The 18,795-nt window shown below is 45.9% G+C and overlaps 1 protein-coding gene across 2 annotated transcripts in view; it reads right to left on the bottom strand.

Annotated features, from left to right (window-relative positions):
- ATP8A2 (ATPase phospholipid transporting 8A2) overlaps window positions 1–18,795 on the bottom strand; it is a 633,600-nt gene that overhangs the window by 17,263 nt on the left and 597,542 nt on the right. For both annotated transcript variants that reach the window (XM_054015410.1, XM_054015411.1), the window contains exon 36: window positions 4,018–4,109. In XM_054015410.1, the coding sequence (XP_053871385.1) occupies window positions 4,018–4,109 (92 nt within the window). The remainder of the gene's footprint in view (window positions 1–4,017; window positions 4,110–18,795) is intronic.

Genomic DNA, 18,795 nt, shown 5'->3' with positions numbered 1-18,795 from the left:
TGAAAGGAGGGGGCTGGATCCTGGGGGATGACTGGGGCGCCGTCCTCGACCGCACCTTCAAAAGTTCTGTCTAGGACCTGAAGGTGGTCTTGGTGGCCCCTGGTTCTGACCGGGTTGAGGGCCAGCCCATCTTCTCCTACCACCTCGCCCTCGCCTCCGGGCCGAGTCTTGTCTCTGACGAGGCGGGGGGGGGGGGGGTAGAAGCGCTGAGGCTGCGGCCTAAATGGTCTGCGCTGAGGGCCCACAACATGCATCCCCAGGGAGCGCATGATTGTTCTCGAGTCCTTGAGGCTCTGCAGGCGAGAGTCCGTCTTGTCTGAGAACAATCCATGTCCCTCAAAGGGCAGATCCTGTAGGGTTTGCTGCAGCTCCGGAGGCAAACCCGAAACCTGAAGCCAGGAGATCCTGCGCATAGCGATACCCGACGCCAGGGTCCTCGCAGCTGAGTCTGCTATGTCCAAGGAGGCCTGCAAGGAGGTCCGAGCCACCTTCTTGCCCTCCTCTACCATGGCTCCAAACTCTTCCCTGGACTCCTGGGGAATCAACTCCTTAAACTTCCCCATAGAGTTCCAGGAGTTAAAATTGTAGCGGCTCAGTAGCGCCTGTTGGTTCGCCGCTCTAAGTTGCAGCCCTCCGGCTGAGTAAACCTTACGGCCAAACAAATCGAGCCGCTTAGCCTCTTTTGATTTAGGCGCTGTAGCCTGCTGGCCGTGGCGCTCTCGTGCGTTCACTGATTCCACCACCAGTGAACACGGTTGGGGGTGGGTATACAAGTACCCGTAGTCTTTAGACGGGACAAAGTATTTCCTTTCCACCCCTCTCGCTGTGGGTGGGATAGAGGCAGGAGTTTGCCATATCGTATCCGCATTCGTTTGAATCGTGCGGATCAGGGGTAACGCCACCCTCGATGGGGCATCCGCTCCAAGGATATTCACGATCGGGTCGTGCACCTCCACTATCTCCTCCGCCTGCAGGTCCATATTACGGGCTATCCTGCGCAGAAGATCCTGGTGAGCCCGAAGATCTATTGGAGGTGGGCCTGTGCACGATGTGCCCGCCACTGCCTCATCCGGAGAAGAAGAGGAAGATGCCTCCGGTGGAACAGGATCCAAGGGCTGGTCCTGGTCTCTCTGTTCCTGGGCTGGAGCATCACCTGCGCCTGGGTCCAGGGCGTCAGGTGGTGCGGACACAGAAGCCTCCATGCCCCCTGGCGGAGGCCGCGAAATGGTGGACTCCGGGGCCCCTCTGATGGAGTGACCGGAGCGAGAGGCCGAAGCAATTGGAGCCCCTTGCGCCTGATGGTACGCCCACGGGGTCCAAAACGACCAGTGAGATGGGCCATGAGAATGGTCCTCTGCCATCTCCTGCCAATGGCCCAAGTCCTGTTCCTCGGCTTGCCCCTGAGGGGGGTATGCCGATCTCGAGAGGTCCTCCGAGGAGTGGGACACCGATCTCGATGGCCACGGCGGTGCCGAGAGCGTCGAGACGATTCCCATTGGCTGCGGTGCCGCACGGTGCCGGTCCGGAGATGATCTATCTCTACGCGGTGCCGGCGATCGGTGCCGGGACCGCGACCGGTGCCGATGACCTCGTCGGTGCCGGGAGTCGGATCTGGACCTCGACGAGGACCTGGAGTATGCCTGGTGCCGGGAGCGGCCTCTCGACGTCGAGCGTCGACCGTAGCGGTGCCGAGAACTACGTCTCGACGTTGATCGGTGCCGACGATCATAGCGGTGCCGAGACGTAGAGCGGTGCCGCGAAGAAGATCTTGGCCGCGAGTACGACCGGTGCCGAGGCGATATTCGGTGCCGGGACTGCGAGCGGCGTGGGGACCTGCTTCGGGACCTGGATCGGTGCCGAGGTTCCAGCCCTTGCGATGGAGGGCGCATCAAGGCAGGTTTCCCCCTCGACTGGACCGGGCGAGTCAACGGTGCAGTCGGTGCCGGTGGTTGAGGCGGTGCCGGCTCCGTGAGAGCTATTAAGTCTCTCGCCGCCGCGAAGGTCTCTGGAGTCGACGGGAGGCACTGTATCACCGCCGGTCTCGGTGGAGACGCTATCTGCACCGGACTCAACGGCTTCGGCGCCGGAGTCGACGGTGCTGGAGGCACCTGTTTCCGGTGCTCCACCGGCGGACGCGGCTCTACCCCCGGCACTGGGGGAGCCGGCGTCTTCGGCACGGATGTCCCCGTCTTATGGGCTTTTTTATGCCCCGGGGATAATGACCGGCGCCGAGGCACTGCCTGCGGTGCCGACGAGGTCCGGTGCCGGGGAGGCTTGTCTGACGCCACTCGCGTGGTCGTCATAGCCGGTGCCGCCGGGGCACTGCGCACCGAGGTGCTAGGTGCCGGGGCCTGACTTGTAGATGGAGCGTCCGGACTAAGTGCCGCCTCCATCAGGAGTTGCCGGAGCCGAAAGTCCCGCTCCTTCTTGGTCCTTGGTCTGAAGGCCTTACAGATCTTGCACTTGTCTGTTTGATGGGACTCTCCCAGGCACTTCAGACAGGAGTCGTGCGGGTCGCTCGTGGGCATAGGCTTAGCGCAGGAGGCGCACTGCTTGAAGCCGGGAGCGTTGGGCATGAGCCCGGCCCCGCGGCCGGGGGAGAAAGGGGGAGACGACCCCCTTAATCCCCTGAACTACTTAGAACAACTAGAACAACTTTTAAACTATTTAACTTTTTAACTATAAACACTATAACTATAACTATAACTATAACTGTGATACAACAAACTAAGCTAGGGAGAGTGGAGAACAGCTAAGCAGCGCTCCACAGTTCCAACGACCGTCAGGGGCGGTAAGAAGGAACTGAGGAGGCGCCGGGTCGGCTGGGGTATATATTCAGCGCCATGAAGGCGCCACTCTAGGGGGCTCCACAGCCGACCCGCCGGTGTTGCTAGGGTAGAAAATCTTCCGACGATCGTGCACGTGGCGCGCACACACCTAATGGAATGGATATGAGCAAGCACTCGAAGAAGAAACACCCCAGTTCTTCTGGGTCAGGGCCTTCTGAGCAGTTATGATTCTGCTGAAGAAATGGTCACAGAGAAGAGATGAAATTTGGCTGTACCCCACCTGCTGAAATCCTGACATGATACCGATCTCACCTTCAAACACTCTCATGTTAAATGGATGATTTGGAGTCAAATGTGTTTGTCTTAGCGCTATCCTGCAACTAGCACCATTGCTGTTGATGGGGCTATTTCCCTTAGTAAGGTGAGAATGTTATTGGTCAAAAATCTGACTGCAAAAGACAATCCACCCCAGTAGCAAGTCAACATTTTTCTCTTAACTCTTATTGGCTCATGGCTCCCTGGGGGTTCTGGTCTGTGGAGTTCTATTTTAATGCTGGGGAAGCCCTGATGAAAATCCAGAACTAGCAAGTAGGGATGCCAAAGACACTGGGCCTGTCTCATGGACCTATGCCGTAGGATAAACTGATAAGCTCAGATGCAGTGTGAGAGATACTGTTCCTTTCCTTTAGCAGCAGCAGGCAGGTCTAGGGTTGCCCTTAACTTCCCCAGAAAAGGCCAAGAAGAGGAATACACAGATGGCAGCTACAGGGACCTCCACCTGCTTATTAAAAACATTTAGAACTTTTCTCAAAATGGCACCACTGAGCTATTTCTGTATTTTTAAAACCATAGTTAATAGCATCATTTGAAAACACAGTCACCATTTAAAGCAGAGCTCTATTGCAACATATATATATATATATTTTTTTTGGTCCTGTCAAATTTTACAAGATCTTGAGAATATCAGGATTTTAAAGTTATGGAATTTCTGCACTGGGATTTTGTCATTGGGACACTTGATTGGGTCCTAGGGAATTATCTACATGCAAGTTCTACAAGCCTGGGGCCAAATACACTAATTCCCCTTCCAAATTTCTGACTCTTGGTTGGCAGCTCAGCCTCTGTACCAGATTATCTCTATCTACAATTTAATTTAAAAAATAATCATCTTCCCCTTCATTCATCTGGGACTGACTGCTGAGAGACACACATCTGATCAGTTACTTACGTGGTACACCTTGCTGGACAGAATGAGCTCGGAAAAGGCTCGGAGGAGTTTTTCTGCCGAGCCTTTTTAACAAATGATCACGTTCGTTCAGGCTGGAAAAAAACCAAATAGACACAGTGAGTCCCTAGATAATTTCACTGCATCTCGAGTGTATTTAACTAAGTACTTTTGCTTTTAAAGGTACAGTGTGTAAAAAACAATTCTTTTAACTTTCTTTACAATGGACACCACCATCAGGGATCTATGATGACAGGACTCCTTCTTTTTAAGGCATAGTGGTATACATGTACATCTACGCTGTCTATCTCTGAGATGACCATCATTGTGGCATCTGGGTGCCTGATACCTTGGGCTTGGACATAACTGTACTGAACTTGGCATCCCATCTTACTTGAAATATATAATAAAAACTTCCTTTGTAGGTCATGCCCAATTCTTGGTTCCCAAAAACTGCCTTAGAGAGAAGGAGCAATGTGTTTTTATTTAGTGTATGGTAAAGGCTTCTATCACACCTGCAGCATGGCTTGAAATGAAATGACCAGAGAAGAAACCCACCATAATTCTTTCATGAATACAGCTCAGTTTTTTTCCCAATGGAAACTACAAATTATCTCCAGTTTTTGATAAAAAACAACAACAACAACAAAAATCTTCAGTTTCCACAATTTAATTTCTATGTGGATCTAAAATTAGCTTTTTAAAAGTTATTCAATTTTTACCACATGCAAATGCAAACTAGAGGAGAAAAACAAACACACTGACCAACCAAAAGAGGCAGAGACAAGTGAATAGCTATAAAGAATCTCTAGAAAGCTATACACGAGAATCAATAGCTACTATCTACCATGGATAGTTGCACAAAACTATTATTTCAGTGTTAGTTTTGTGCACAGAATAAAAGGATAATACTGACCCTGTGGCCCTGATCCTGAAGAGCACTTAAGCATGTGCATAATTTTAAGCCCATGATAGTCTCATTGACATCGGTGGGATTTCTTATAAATTTAATATGAAGAATGTTTATGTGTTTTGCTGGACTGGGCCTTAATGATAGGCCTATACATCATTACATAGTGTTCTTATTATGAAATTATATATTAGCATAATCTATTTTAGTTCAAAATGATAGGGGCCCTGTGTTTTCTCTCACACTCACGTAATTGTCCTGTTTGTAAAGTTATTCCTGATTTACACAAGTGCCAGTGAACAGAGAATCAGACTCATTTTTATTAACATGACTCCATTGGCATGGTCTCCTTCATACCAGCTTTATGCTGAATTTTCAGAATTCAGGGCCTGATTCTCTTCTCACTCCCTTTTTCCCAACCTCCACTGACTTCAGGGACTGACACTGGTTACACTGAGACCAGAATCAGGCCACGTATAACTGTGCAAACATATCTGGAGTGAGGACCTAGATATCTTTTCTTGCTGACACTTAGGATTTCACATCCATGAAGTATGTGAAATTTGGACTCCAAGGGGCACTACTGGTATTGCTGTAGACAAGTCGATTGCAGTTTTAACAGGACACTCTCTTTCACTGAAACAGTAAACTGCTTTAAACAAGAAGATGCCAGCCAGAATTTCTGTAATGTCTGTAATGTCTGTAATGTCCAATGCCTCTTTGTGGGCTTTCACGCCACCTACAATTTCATTAGATTCATCTCAAAGGTCAAATCCTCTCACAGCAGACTAAACAGTGGGGACATCCATGGAGGACAAAGGAAATAATCACCTGAAGTCACTTTGTGGCAACTGTTCCAGTCATGTGAAGTGGGGGTCAAATAGCCACTGGATCCTTTCCTAAATCCTTACAGTGCAAAGAGGGCTCAGACCCCACTATGCAGGACCTCAGACTCCTCCTCTTGCACAGTGAAACTACACTTGATGCATTACAAGGCAGTCCTCTGAATCCACAAAGGAGGAGGCAAGATTTGTCTCCAAGAACAGAAGTCTATGCAGCTTATGACTATTAGTCTTAGCCCTGTCTACACTGGGGGGTGGGGGAAGGGAGGAGGGGATCGATCTAAATTACGCAACTTCAGCTACGTGAATAACGTAGTTGAAGTCGATGTACTTAGATTGACTTTTCACCGTCGACTCTGCCTGTGCCTCTTGCCGAGCTGGAGTACAGGAGTCAACGGGAGAGCGCTCAGGGGGTCCATTTATCGCATCTAGACTAGACGCGATAAATCGATCCCCGCTGGATTGATTGCTGCCCGCTGATCCAGCGGGTAATGAAGATATACCAGACATGGGCAAACTATGACCTGTGGGCCACATCCGGCTCACGGGACCGTCCTGCCCGGCCCCTGAGTTCCTGGTCAGGGAGCCTAGTCCTCAGCCCCTCCCCCGCTGTCCCCTTTCCCCCACAGCCACGCCACTGTGCGGGCTGTGCTCTGGCCCGCCGCTCCCACTGGGCAGCGTGGGGAGTGCAGCTGGCTCTGGCCAGGTGTTGCGGCTGCAAGCTCCTGCTGTTGGTAAGGGGGCGGGGAGCGGGGCATCCTGGGGGGCAGTCAGGGAGGAGGGGGCGGTTGGATGTGATGGAGGTTCTGGCGGGGGCGGTCAGGGGATGGGGAAGAGGGAGGGTTGGGAATGGGAGTCCTGGGGGGGCCTGTGAGGGGGCAGGGCTATGGATAGGGGTTGGGATGCAGGAGTGGGGGGGGTTGGATAAGGGGGTGGGATCCCAGGGAGCAGTTCGGGGTGGGGGTCCCGGGAGGGAATGGCCAGGGGACGAGGAGCAGAGGGTGGTTGGATAGGGGGTGGGAGTCCCAGGGGGGCTGTCAGGGAGCGGGGGTGTGGATAGGGGTCAGGGCAGTCAGGGGACAGGGAGAAGGGGGTTGGATAGGGGGCAGGGGTCCTGGGAGGGGGTGGTCAGGGGACAAGGAGCAGAGAGGGTTGGATGGGTTGGGGGTATGACAGTATACCCCATAAGGCTTTATGGGGGGGTGCTTATAAATGAATGTATGACATAACTGGAATATGTTTTGTGCTGCCTGTGCCATGTAATATATCTCCGTAAAGGTTATGGTCTACTATATCTATTCATCCTATTTGTACATATATATCATTTTCTACTTGAGGTTAAGAATATGGGCTGTATGCTTGCTTGGTTTCTAAGTAAGCTTTGAGAGGCATTTGGTCAGCTTCTTTAGGAAGGAATTCGCTAGGTTAAGTACCTGATCAGGAAACACTTGGAGAACAATGGATCTTGGAATGCTCCAATCCACATAAGAAGTTTTCCTGGAGACATGCAAGATACCATGTGGACAATGGCTTCGGCCTGTAAAGACTGAGTCATGCAGGGACATGTGACTTGTCCAGGTGACTCCAGAACTCCATATTGGAGCTGGACTTTGCATAGGAGGGAGGAGGGGGGTCTCCACCCACAAGAGAGAGTCTATTTAAACCTGTGGGAGACCCCTCCATTTTGTCTTCAGCTGGCTAAAGAAGGAGCCTCTCCACCCCCGCAGGATACTTGAAGGAAACTGGAACAAAGGACAGTATCTACAGGGGTTGTGAGTGATTGCTGGACCCAGGTTAAAAGGAGATTAGCCTGTAAAAGGGAGCATTCTGGAACTGGTGAGATTATCTGTATTTAGTTTGATTAGGCATAGATTTGCGCATTTTATTTTATTTTGCTTGGTGACTTACTTTGTTCTGTCTGTTACTACTTTGAACCACTTAAATCCTATTTTCTGTATTTAATAAAATCACTTTTTATTTAATAATTTACTCAGAGTATGTATTAATACCTGGGGGAGCAAACAACTGTGCATATCTCTCTATCAGTGTTATAGAGGGGGAACAATTTATGAGTTTACTCTGCATAAGCTTTATGCAGGGTAAAACGGATTTATTTGGGTTTAGACCCCATTGGGAGTTGGGCATCTGAGTGCTAAAGACAAGCACACGTCTGTGAGCTGTTTTCAGGTAAACTTGCAGCTTTGGGACAAGTGATTCAGACCCTGGGTCTGTGTTGGAGTGGACTGGAGTGTCTGGCTCAGCAAGACAGGGTGCTGCAGTCCTGAGCTGGCAGGGAAAACAGGAGCAGGGGTAGTCTTTGCACATCGGGTGGCAGCTCCCAAAGGGGTTTCTGTGATCCAACCCATCACGGGGGTTCTGAGGGGGACAGTCAGGGGGTGGGAAGTGGGAGGGGGCGGATAGGGGGCAGGGGCAGGCTGTTTGGGGAGGCACAGCCTTCCCTACCCGGCCCTCCATACAGTTGTGCAACCCCGATGTGGCCCTCGGGCCAAAAAGTTTGCCCACCCCTGAGATATACCTTTGATCTCAAGTATCGGGAGGGGTAGCCGTGTTAGTCTGAATCTGTAAAAAGCAACAGAGGGTCCTGTGGCACTTTTAAGACTAACAGAAGTATTGGAAGCATAAGCTTTCGTGGATAAGAACCTCACTGCTTCAGATGCAAGTAATGGACAATCACTTGTCCATGCATTACTTGCATCTGAAGCAGTGAGGTTCTTACCCACGAAAGCTTATGCTCCCAATACTTCTGTTAGTCTTAAAGGTGCCACAGGACCCTCTGTTACCCTTGATCTCAGTTTCTTTTCCCGAGGGGGCAGGGATGGAGAATGCTAGAGGTAGGATGCTCAGCCTCTGTAGGAAAAGTGAGCCAAGTGGCTCCCTCACTGGTGTCCCTCTCTGGCAGATGAACGGAGTTTTGGCAATGGGCCAAAAAGTCAGGCACCTCCAGCCATTTTCTGTCAGATGGAAAGTTCCAGCATCGTGAGGCTTTGGAGGGTTGGAGGCAAAGAGGAAAAAGAGGAAATATAGTGGGAATTCTTGGGGCTGTCAGAAACACTTGAGATTACAGTTCCCCTGAGAAGTGCACTGTGTGAAGTACTTCGTCACACAATGCACAGTCAACCCCTGCAACCCATTGCCAGGGGATGTTGTGAAGGCCAAAACTATTACGGGGTTCAAAAAAGAATTAGCTAAGTTCATGGAGGATAGGGCCATCAATGGCTATTAGCCAAGATGGTCAGGGACAGAACCCCATACTCTGGGTGTCCCTCCTGTCTGATTGCCAGAAGCTGGGAGTGGACAAGAGAGGATGGATCACTCGATGATTGCCTGTTCTGTTCATTGTCTCTGAGGCACCTGGCATTGGCCACTGTCGGAAGACAGGATACTGGGCTAGCTGATTTGTCTGACCCAGCATGGCTGTTGTTATGTTCTTATTTAGCTTTTCCTACTGATCATAAGACTTCAGATTTATTTAAACTATGGGTTTTCTAATTATCTATCAGAGCCTCACCATTATCAAGTATAGCAACCACTGAGCAAAGCTGGCATGAGGCAAAATACTTTCTGCATTGCCCTTTGTTTGAATAAAAATATTTTTTATATCTTTTTGAAATGGCCAAATTACTTTGTTGTCGCTTTCGAAGAATTCCCACTGACCTACAGATAAAGGCAGATGAGTCATATACCTGTACGGAATAAACCTGCCTGTTCCCAAATGCAGTTATCAAGCCACAGCACCTTCCAGTTTATTATTTTGGTTTCAGAAAGTGGAAACCTTTGTAAATTCTCTCTCATCTCCTGGAAACAAATATAAGGAAAAAATAAAGAGATAATCCTAACAAAGTGCGCCAGGACACCCAGGACAGAGACCCCAGACAGTATGAATCGTGTTTTCAAACCATGTGTGTCCAGGAATCATTCTGGACTAGATCCATAGATTCCCACAAACCTAGGAAACTGGCATTTGTTATTCAAGGGAAGGTGGCTACGCCTTGCAGGATCCTTGTCTGTTTCTGTTCAGGTTCCAATGTTGTAGAAAGTCCCATAGTTTGGAAACCCTTTGGCTGCAGAAATATATTTAATTATTTCTGACACAGAATCTTCTCTACAGCATGCTCAGAGGTTTGTATTGTTTTTTTTACATGCTACTTGGAAGAGCTTTGGTTTGCATCATTTTGGAAAAGGCTTCCAAAGCTTGAAAAACAATTCTCACCGTATTATTAATTATTATTTATATTAGTGTAACACTCAAGGGCCCCAGGCAGGATCAGGTCCCATTGTGTTAGGTGCAGTATATAGACATAGGAAGAGCCAGTTCCTGCTTAAGGAGCCTACATTTTAAAAAAGACAAGTGACATATGGTGGGTGGGGATCGGAATATAATCAAGCACACATGTTTATATAAACACATGAGAATACCTGCTGCTTCTCTGCCTCTTTCTTTCTGTAGGTGCTGACACCAGAGTCTAGATGTGTCAGGAGCAGCAGAAAAAAGGCTTTTTTGCACTGCTTTCCATTTCTTCCTGCTGTGGGACTTCAACATACACTTACTGAAAGATCACCCTGGGCTTGTGTTGGCCAACTCACTGAGTACCTCTTGGTGTTAAAGGGCTAGATCCAAAGCCCAGTGAGGTCCAGGGAACCATCTACTAACTTACATGGGCTTTGGATCAGGCCCAGTCAAGTACTGAATCATGAACTTCTACATTTCGATCTAATTACCAGAAAGCTCTTTTGAGAGGAATGTGTATCTAATAACCATAACCAAAAACTTCATTTAAAACCAAGTAAGGCTGCTTAAGTGTGACATCACCTGACACAAACCCTTACAAGTAAGGAAATGCCAAATTAAGAGACACCTCTTTACTGTACTCTAATGCCCACATGCTATTGAAAGACTCTACACCTCCACAGGGAATTTCTTTCTGCCTCCACAGATAAAGAAAACACCTCACACCATAGCATAAAACCTTAACCACAGTCTCATGCCTGTCCCAGAGACATGCACTATGCCACACACTTAATTTGTGCATGACTGTCACCACTGAACATTTGCTGAGGTTGCTGGGGTCACAATTGCGGGTTTGTGGCTGTAAATACTGCTTCTGCTTTCAATGAGACTCTGTGCAGGTGTGTGAATTGACCCACATGGAACATGTGCAAGACTGGGCTACAGACTGCAATGGAAAGTGCATCAGGGGGCAGAGAGATGACAGGTCTATAAACATATCTGGTGAGACCACACCGGGAATACTTCCTACAGCTCCGGGCACCTCAATAACAGGACGACGTTACCAATCTGGAGGTAATCAAGAGAATGCTCCTATGGGGGCCAGAAGGGCAGATTTATGAGAAAGAATTAAAAGAATGAAACACAGAATCATAGGGTTAGAAGGGACAACACAGCTCAATGTGTTGCTTGTTTAAACAATGACTTTGTGAGAGTTGAGGGGGAAGAGATATAATAATTGTTTACCACTATGTGAAGGGTAAAAGTACAAAAGGTATAGAGGAACTGCTTAAAGTGATACAAAGGAGTTATGAAGTAAAACCAAAGCAATGATAATTTAGGATGAATAAGGAAAATGTCCTTAGAATGAAGATGAAGATTGTGGAACAGTCTTACGAGGAAGTGGTACAAAATTAATCATTTGAGTTATTTAAAACAAGACATTTAAAACAAGGGGTCCTTCAGGGATTGGTTCTTGGCCCTGTTCTATTTAACATATTTATCAATTACCTGGAAGAAAACACGAAATCATCACTGATAAAGTTTGCAGATGACATAAAAATTGGGGGAGTGGTAAATAAGGAGGCGCACAGGTCACTGATACTGAGTGATCTGGATCATCTGGTAAGCTGAGCACAGGCACACAATGTGTGTTTTAATATGGCTAAATGTAAATGTATACATCTAGGAACCAAGCATATAGGCCATACTAACAGGATGTGGGCCTCTATCCTGGGAGGCAGTGACTCTGAAAAAGATTTGGAGGTAATGGTAGATAATGAGCTGAACATCAGCTCCCAATTTGACGCTGTGTCTAAAAGGGCTAATGCTATCCTTGGATGAGTAAACAGGGGAATCTTGAATAGGAGTAGAGAGGTTATTTTACCTCTGTATTTGGCACTGATGCAACTGCTGCTGAAATACTATGATAGTTCTGGTGTCCACAGTTCAAGAGGGATGTTGATAAACTGGAGTGGGTTCAGAGAAGAGCCACAAGAATGATTAAAGGATTAGAAAACCTGCCTTTTAGTGATAGACTAAAGGAGCTCAATCTATTTACCACAACAAAGACAAAGTTAAGATCACAATCTGTAAGCACCTACTAGGGGAATAAAAATTTGTTAATGGGCTCTTCAATCTAGCAGACAAAGGTATACCATGATCCATTGGCTAGAAGCTCAAGCAAGACAAATTCAGACTGGAAACAAAGTGCAAATTTTTAAGTGTCAATAATTAGCCATTGGAACAATTTACCAAGGGCTGTGGTGGATTTTCCATCATTGGCAATTTTTAAATCAAGACTAAATGTCTTTCTAAAAGATCTGCTCTAGTTCAAACAGGAATTATTTTGGGAAAGTTCTATGACTGGTGTTATTCAGGAGGTCAGACACAATGGTCCCTTCTGGCCTTTGATTCTATGAATTAACAATAGAGAATATATTGAATAGGGAATTTCCCTGCACTGGCTGCCTGAGATGGTCAAGACAACCTACTAGGTCTTTACCATTTCCAATGTGTATGATTCTTTTTGGACTATATCAATAACATTGCACTTGTTTGTTATATCTGATAAGGAATTGAAGGGACATCTTAAGGTGATATGTTATCATTTCAAATGATGACTTTTTCTATCCCATGCACAAAGTCACTTTTGCATCCTGGGTCTTAATTGTTCTAAGGTGTCAGCTAAGATGCTTATTAACTGTGCTAAAAAAGTGTTTTTGTTCTTTTTTTGCTCCACAAAAGCAAACAGGCCCTAAGTATGGGCAACAAACATCTGGCTTTACACATTCAAATGAGGAGCATCAAAACAAACAGAATAATTCACAGCTGACCACAAGGTCCCGCTGGCTCATTTGTTTGAGTAATTAAAAAAAGATGAGCTTCACCACCAATTAACCTACTGAGCACTAATTAGCGTTAATGAGGATTTGAGGTACTTGGTATAGCTTGACCCAGAAAGTCCTCCAGAGTTCACTAATTGGCTGGTGGCAAAAGCAGGGCTCACAAAGAAGTGAAGGTTAAAGTGGCTGCAGATGTCTCACTTAAAACAGAGTCTCCCTGGAAAATACACGCACTGGTTGGGTTAAATTTTTTTTTCAGAATTGCATCAGAATGTCAGTGGTGATGTGCTAGCAGAGCTGCAGAATATAGGCAGGTTATTTATAATGGACCAGATGATTTAGGATTTTTTCTTAAACTAACGTGTTTGGATTATTTAAAATGTTTAGTCCAATACAAACACAAATATATGAGATGGTTTGTTTTTCCCTGCCCCTGCAGTATCCTGCAGGAAGAAATGTAATATTTGTAATTAAAGCCTTGACAGAGCCATAAAATCTGCAAACAAATTGTAAAAATTTAAAGATGTGTGTGTATTCTGGCTGCTATCCCTCTACCCTCTGAATACATAGTAAATATAAGGCTAAAGTATGACCCACAGACTCCTAAATATCATAAAATATAGAGGATTACACACAGAAGCTTGAGCCAACAGGACAGGAAAATGCACAGCTGTTTTTTCTGTGACTTGAATAACTATGAATCCCATTACCCTTCTATCTGCAGGTGCTGCATCACAATTTCTTCTATTCTGTGCAGTAGCAACATTTAAAACATGGGAAAGCTGTGATATAAACCAGAAAAACCTCATAGTTCAAGCTGAAATTCTGCCCCCTTTAAAGGGACTAGAAAGTGGGTCCTGATTTAATATGTTGCTTTCTGCTTGTGACACATCTTGTTACATATCTCCCTGTCTGAGGTCTCTTCCTCGGCTCCGGTCCTTCTCGCTCAGAAATAACTCCTCTGAAGCCAGGGGTGGTACACCAGTGCAAAGCAGGTGTGAGAGGAGAATCAGATCCCCTTAACTTCAGCTAACTGAAGCCTTTGTTGTGAGTCCGATAGTTTCCCTTTGTAGCTTTTCTAAAGTTCAGAAATAATTTAAAAAGTACCTCAACATTTCTGTTGCTAAGAACTTTTGCTATGGGTTGCATGATTTTTAAACCTAGTTATGGGTTTCATCTGCCCCTTCCAACCAATAGTTTAGCCTGGATTTTGCTGTTTCTGTGTTGACATCAGTTCTGTTGCTGAAAATAACATTTCAATACACTGTTAAGAGAAGGAGAAAAGAACAAAGCCTCATGTTGAAGAGGTTCAGGTTTTTCTTCCAGCTTTGGTCATCTCTAACAGTCACTACACCATTTACATGTGGATAATTGTTTTTCATAGGTCCCTTTGCTCCCCTGAATCAGCCCATTTTCTAACAGTAATTTCTACTAAAGGTTAATCAGAGGATTATACACAGTGAATTTTACAGCAGCATGACCATGGCACATGGGGTTGGTTAATAGAGTCCTACCCAGCTATTAGAGTGTACCAATTATTTTGGAGGATTCTTTCACTTCTTTACCACACTCATCCTCTCCGCCGCCCTAAGATCTATATAAGGTTTTTCTATGTCATCCAGCACCAGCGTAGTATCTAAGCGCTTATGGTGTCCTGGTCACTGTTGGATCATTCAGAGCCCATCAACATTGCTTCCTAACTGGCCATAGGAGACTGATTCACAGGAGGACCCCTCCCCCATATATCCCTGATGTCTGAGTGCATTCCCTCTACACTATCACTAGGCCACAAATGCCAATTTAATTTGTTTTCCTTTTAATAAAGATTTAAAAAAATTGCTGATTTAAAAAAAAAAACAAAAACTGTATTATGTGAGTTCCCAAAAGGGGAAAAGCGAAGATGGAGCTATGCAATAGCAAGAGAAGGCTGAAGAAGAGGGGCATGAGGTGGCTTCAGAATGAGTAGAATGGAAAGGAAGGTTCTCATGGACTGCGAACCTAGCTAGATTAAGCAAATCCTGTGAAATTAGTTTAATATGACATTTACCCTGGTACTGAGGACTCACCAAGACCCTGGGCATTACTTAAGTCCCACGTAAGCCCACAACACGGATCTTAAGAGGAGCTGTAAACTGTGCCCATTTATGAGAGAACCCTGTAAAGGTGTGAATTTCACTCTCAGTGAATAGGTGAGTGGGTATTTGAGTACTGATCAGCTGGGTTTTTGGCGTGTCAAGAAAAACAATGACCCTTACATGTCATGATGATACGCACAAGTAGCCAGGGGCTTGTGTTGGTTTGTCTCTCAGTCGCAGTTCATGAAGGGGAGGTGTTATTTTTGATTATCTTGCATCAGGTTGATGGAATGTTTTACTCTGTGAGATCAATCTGGGTAGGAGGTCTTTTTAATTTTAAAAGCAAACAGACTTTACTGATAATGAAGCTGCTATGTAATCAGCAGAGATCTCCAGAGAGGTTCTTGAGGAAGTCATTTATGGCAGGGGTGTTTGATACCAATATCTGAAGTGTATAATCGAAATCTTCAGCCTTTTCTTGGCAAAGTCAGTCTCTAGGCACATAATCAATAGGTCATCACTCAAGTAGGGAGACTGAAATAAAAACTAGCCAAGTGATTCTGTTTCTTCCTGTAAATATGCAATGAACCATCAACAAACACTAAGCACCAGAGTATGGCTGGGGCACAAAGTATAATTGGATAGTGCAGAGAAGTGCATAGTGTTGCCCTAGATCAGTAGGTGAGTGATCCAGGAGCTGGGCATTTTTTCTTCTTTACAATTCTAGTAGATTTTTCAAAATTCTCTGAGAATAGAATGACTAGTTATTTTAAACACAAAACAAAGACTTATCAGTAGCCGGAGAGTGTGAGTTTAACAACTGATTGTATTGTTGTCCTCTCCCTCTTTCTATGTACCTTAGAGACCAGGGGCGGCTCTATGTATTTTGCTGCCCCAAGCATGGCAGTCAGGCAGCCTTTGGCGGCGTGCCTGCGGGAGGTCTGCCGGTCCCACGGATTCAGCGTACCCGCCGCTGAATTGCCGCCGAAACTGCGGGACCGGTGGACCTCCCGCAGGCTTGCCGCCGACGGCTCCCTGACTGCTGCCCTCATGGCGATTGGCAGGCCGCCCCCCTCGGCTTGCCGCCCCAGGCATGCGCTTGGTGTGCTGGTGCCTGGAGCCGCCCGTTAGAGACGATGACAGTGTAGTAGTTAGGTTTCTAGAGGTTAAACATATGACACCTGGGTCAGCTTAGCTCCCATATAGCTTTACCATATGTTTATCCTCATTGGATGTTACGAAGGTTCAGAATATCACACAACGTACATGCAGGTGTTGCAGTAGCAGTGCGATTGTTATGGTTTATGAAATAGCTTGGGAGCACGAGGCCTTTGTTTTACTGTATTTCAAATGCTTGACAGTTCCTTTTAGCATTGTACATAACAGTTTACACAGAAACTGTATTATATGGATATTTGGGGCCAAATTCTTCTTTTTCTACCCAGGCAACCACACTCAGGAAAGTCAGCAAAAGGCTGCATGGGTAGAAGTGATTTTTAGGGTTAGGGTCCTTTTTTTTGTTTCAAATTATGTCTTGATGAAGATAATATTTTCCTACTCATAGCCTTGTAAAGACCACTAGGATCATCCTTCATTTTGCAGGTTGTTATAACTGGAATTGTATTGTAACCTTAACTATAAAGGTACTACCAGGCACCTGCTATAATAAATGTAAGTTACCCACCTAGGAAAAAGAAATAGACAGCACAGATACAAATAAAGCCATAAGCCTGAGATGGTCATAGCACCTTTCATTTCAAAGTGCTTCAAATATTTTATCTACTCATAGGTGTGTGTGTAGGTGGGCACGTGTGCATTACTATTAACTGTCCCAAAACGTCACCAACACAGAGTTAAGATTGCTCCGTGCTGCTTCAGCTAAATTTAAACCTTTGAAAACCAGGAAATGAAGAGTGATTTATTGCTTCCCAACCATCCTCACTTTAGTATCAGTGCCCGCATTTACTTCTTCTCCCTAAGTGCATCACTTGGCACTTACCATGGGTGCTGGTAGTATCCTCTATAGATAAGGTTGCAATACAGTTCCAATTATAACATGCTTTTCCTACACACTCCTATGTTTCGGACACAGTCACCTTTGAGGTTGAAATTTTCCATGCTTGGTCTCTGTCCAAAGGTGATTTGTTATTGGAAAGTATGAACAAGCGCCATTCAATCATTTTTAACTTTGGTAAGGGTAGGAAATATACTTTTCTTGTTAATTACTCACCAGGGCTGGCTCTACCATTTTTGCCGCCCAAAGCAAAAAAAAAAAAAAAAAAAAAGCTTGGACTACCAAAGCAAAAAAATAAAGCCGCTTGGACTGTGCTGCCCCAAGAATGGACAGAATGCCGCCCCTTAGCATGTGCAGCCCCAGACACGTGCTTCCTCTGCTGGTGCCTGGAGCCGGCCCTGCTACTCACCCTCCCCCCAACCCATCCCCAACAACCTCTTTTACCAGATTTTTTTTGAATGCCAGCTGTAAAAATGGCTGAATTTTGACACTTCTGGGCATAGTTCTCAGTGCAGGCTACGGCATTTGCTTGGTTTGAAAAAAAAATCTGGTTTGATTGAGTATTTGGTAACAGCCTACTGAGTATGTATACAGTGTAGTTGTAGCCATGTGGGGCTCAGGATATGAGAGAGAGACAAGGTGGGTTGAAAGCTTGTCTTTCTCATCAATAGAAGTTAGTTCAATAAAAGATATTACGTCACGCACCTTATCGCTCTACTGGGTATGGAGTATTTTCCATGTAGCCTTCCCTTGTTAAATGCAACCCTTAAAATAGCGCTTTTTGTTCTTGTCTACACCACACAGCTTTTAGCAACAAGGCTGTGTTCACACAGCCTTGTCGCTAAAAATCAGTGTGTGTGAACGCTCTCTGTCGGTATTTTGTCAGCACTTTTGCTGACAAAATACTTCCATCCCCGTGAGCGGCGTTGGCTTTGTTGGTAGGAGAGCGCTCCTGCCGACAAAGCCATGTTCACACTGCCACTTGCATCTGCAAAACTTCTGTCTTTTGCGGGGAGGGGGGGAGTGTGTTAAAGTACCCGTGAAAGAAAAAGTTTTGTCGACAACTTCGCAGTGTAGACATACCCTTTGTTACTAATGTATGTCATAATAAAACATACAGGCTGCAAATTCTCCTCCCTCTCCCCTGGGAGTGGGCAAAAGAGGAACTCAGGCCAAAGAGACTGCTCACGCCATTAGACTGGAGCTGTTGTTCATGGAGCAGTTCTCCTGCTGTGCAGCCTGGAGGGAGGATTCCTTCCCCTTCCCCCGTGGAGATCTCTAGAGCCTAACCCAGTAACTCAGGATTAAGCACTGGGGAGAAGACTAGCCCCTTAATCAGTACTCATTCTCCTTTTGTTCTGTCCCCACTGTTCCCACCTTTCCATTTCAATTTGCAGCTTAATTTTGTCCTGTGTGTTTGTACCACCTTCAGCTCTGAGGTAGTCAGCAAATTTGATCACAGCTTTAAGCCTCACGCTGGATCATTTTTTTTAAAACTTTATTTGCTATTTTTGAAGGATAATTATTTGATAGGAATTATCAACGTGATGTGATGTGAACCTACTGTACTGTAGAGGGATCAAGTATAATTCTGTTAGTTTGTTCTAAAAGGCTTAAGCTTGATCTAGCAAATTGTCACTTGGAAAAAAAATCAATCACTATGTTTATCTTTGCCAGGGCTATAGCTGATTTGCTGAGATGCTTCCCAACTGAAAGCAGGATCAAGCCCTGTGATTTTAAATGCCTTAGGCAGAGGGGTCGAAGCACCAGAAATTAACAATACATATGAAAATGAAGAAAAACACGTCATTTCTCTTTACCTATATCCAGATAAAATGAGATAGCATA

This window comes from Malaclemys terrapin, chromosome 1 (genome assembly GCF_027887155.1).
Source record: "Malaclemys terrapin pileata isolate rMalTer1 chromosome 1, rMalTer1.hap1, whole genome shotgun sequence".
Taxonomy (NCBI): Eukaryota; Metazoa; Chordata; order Testudines; family Emydidae; genus Malaclemys; species Malaclemys terrapin.
Note: the sequence above shows the minus strand (reverse complement) of the source record. Positions and strands in the feature narration are given on the sequence as shown.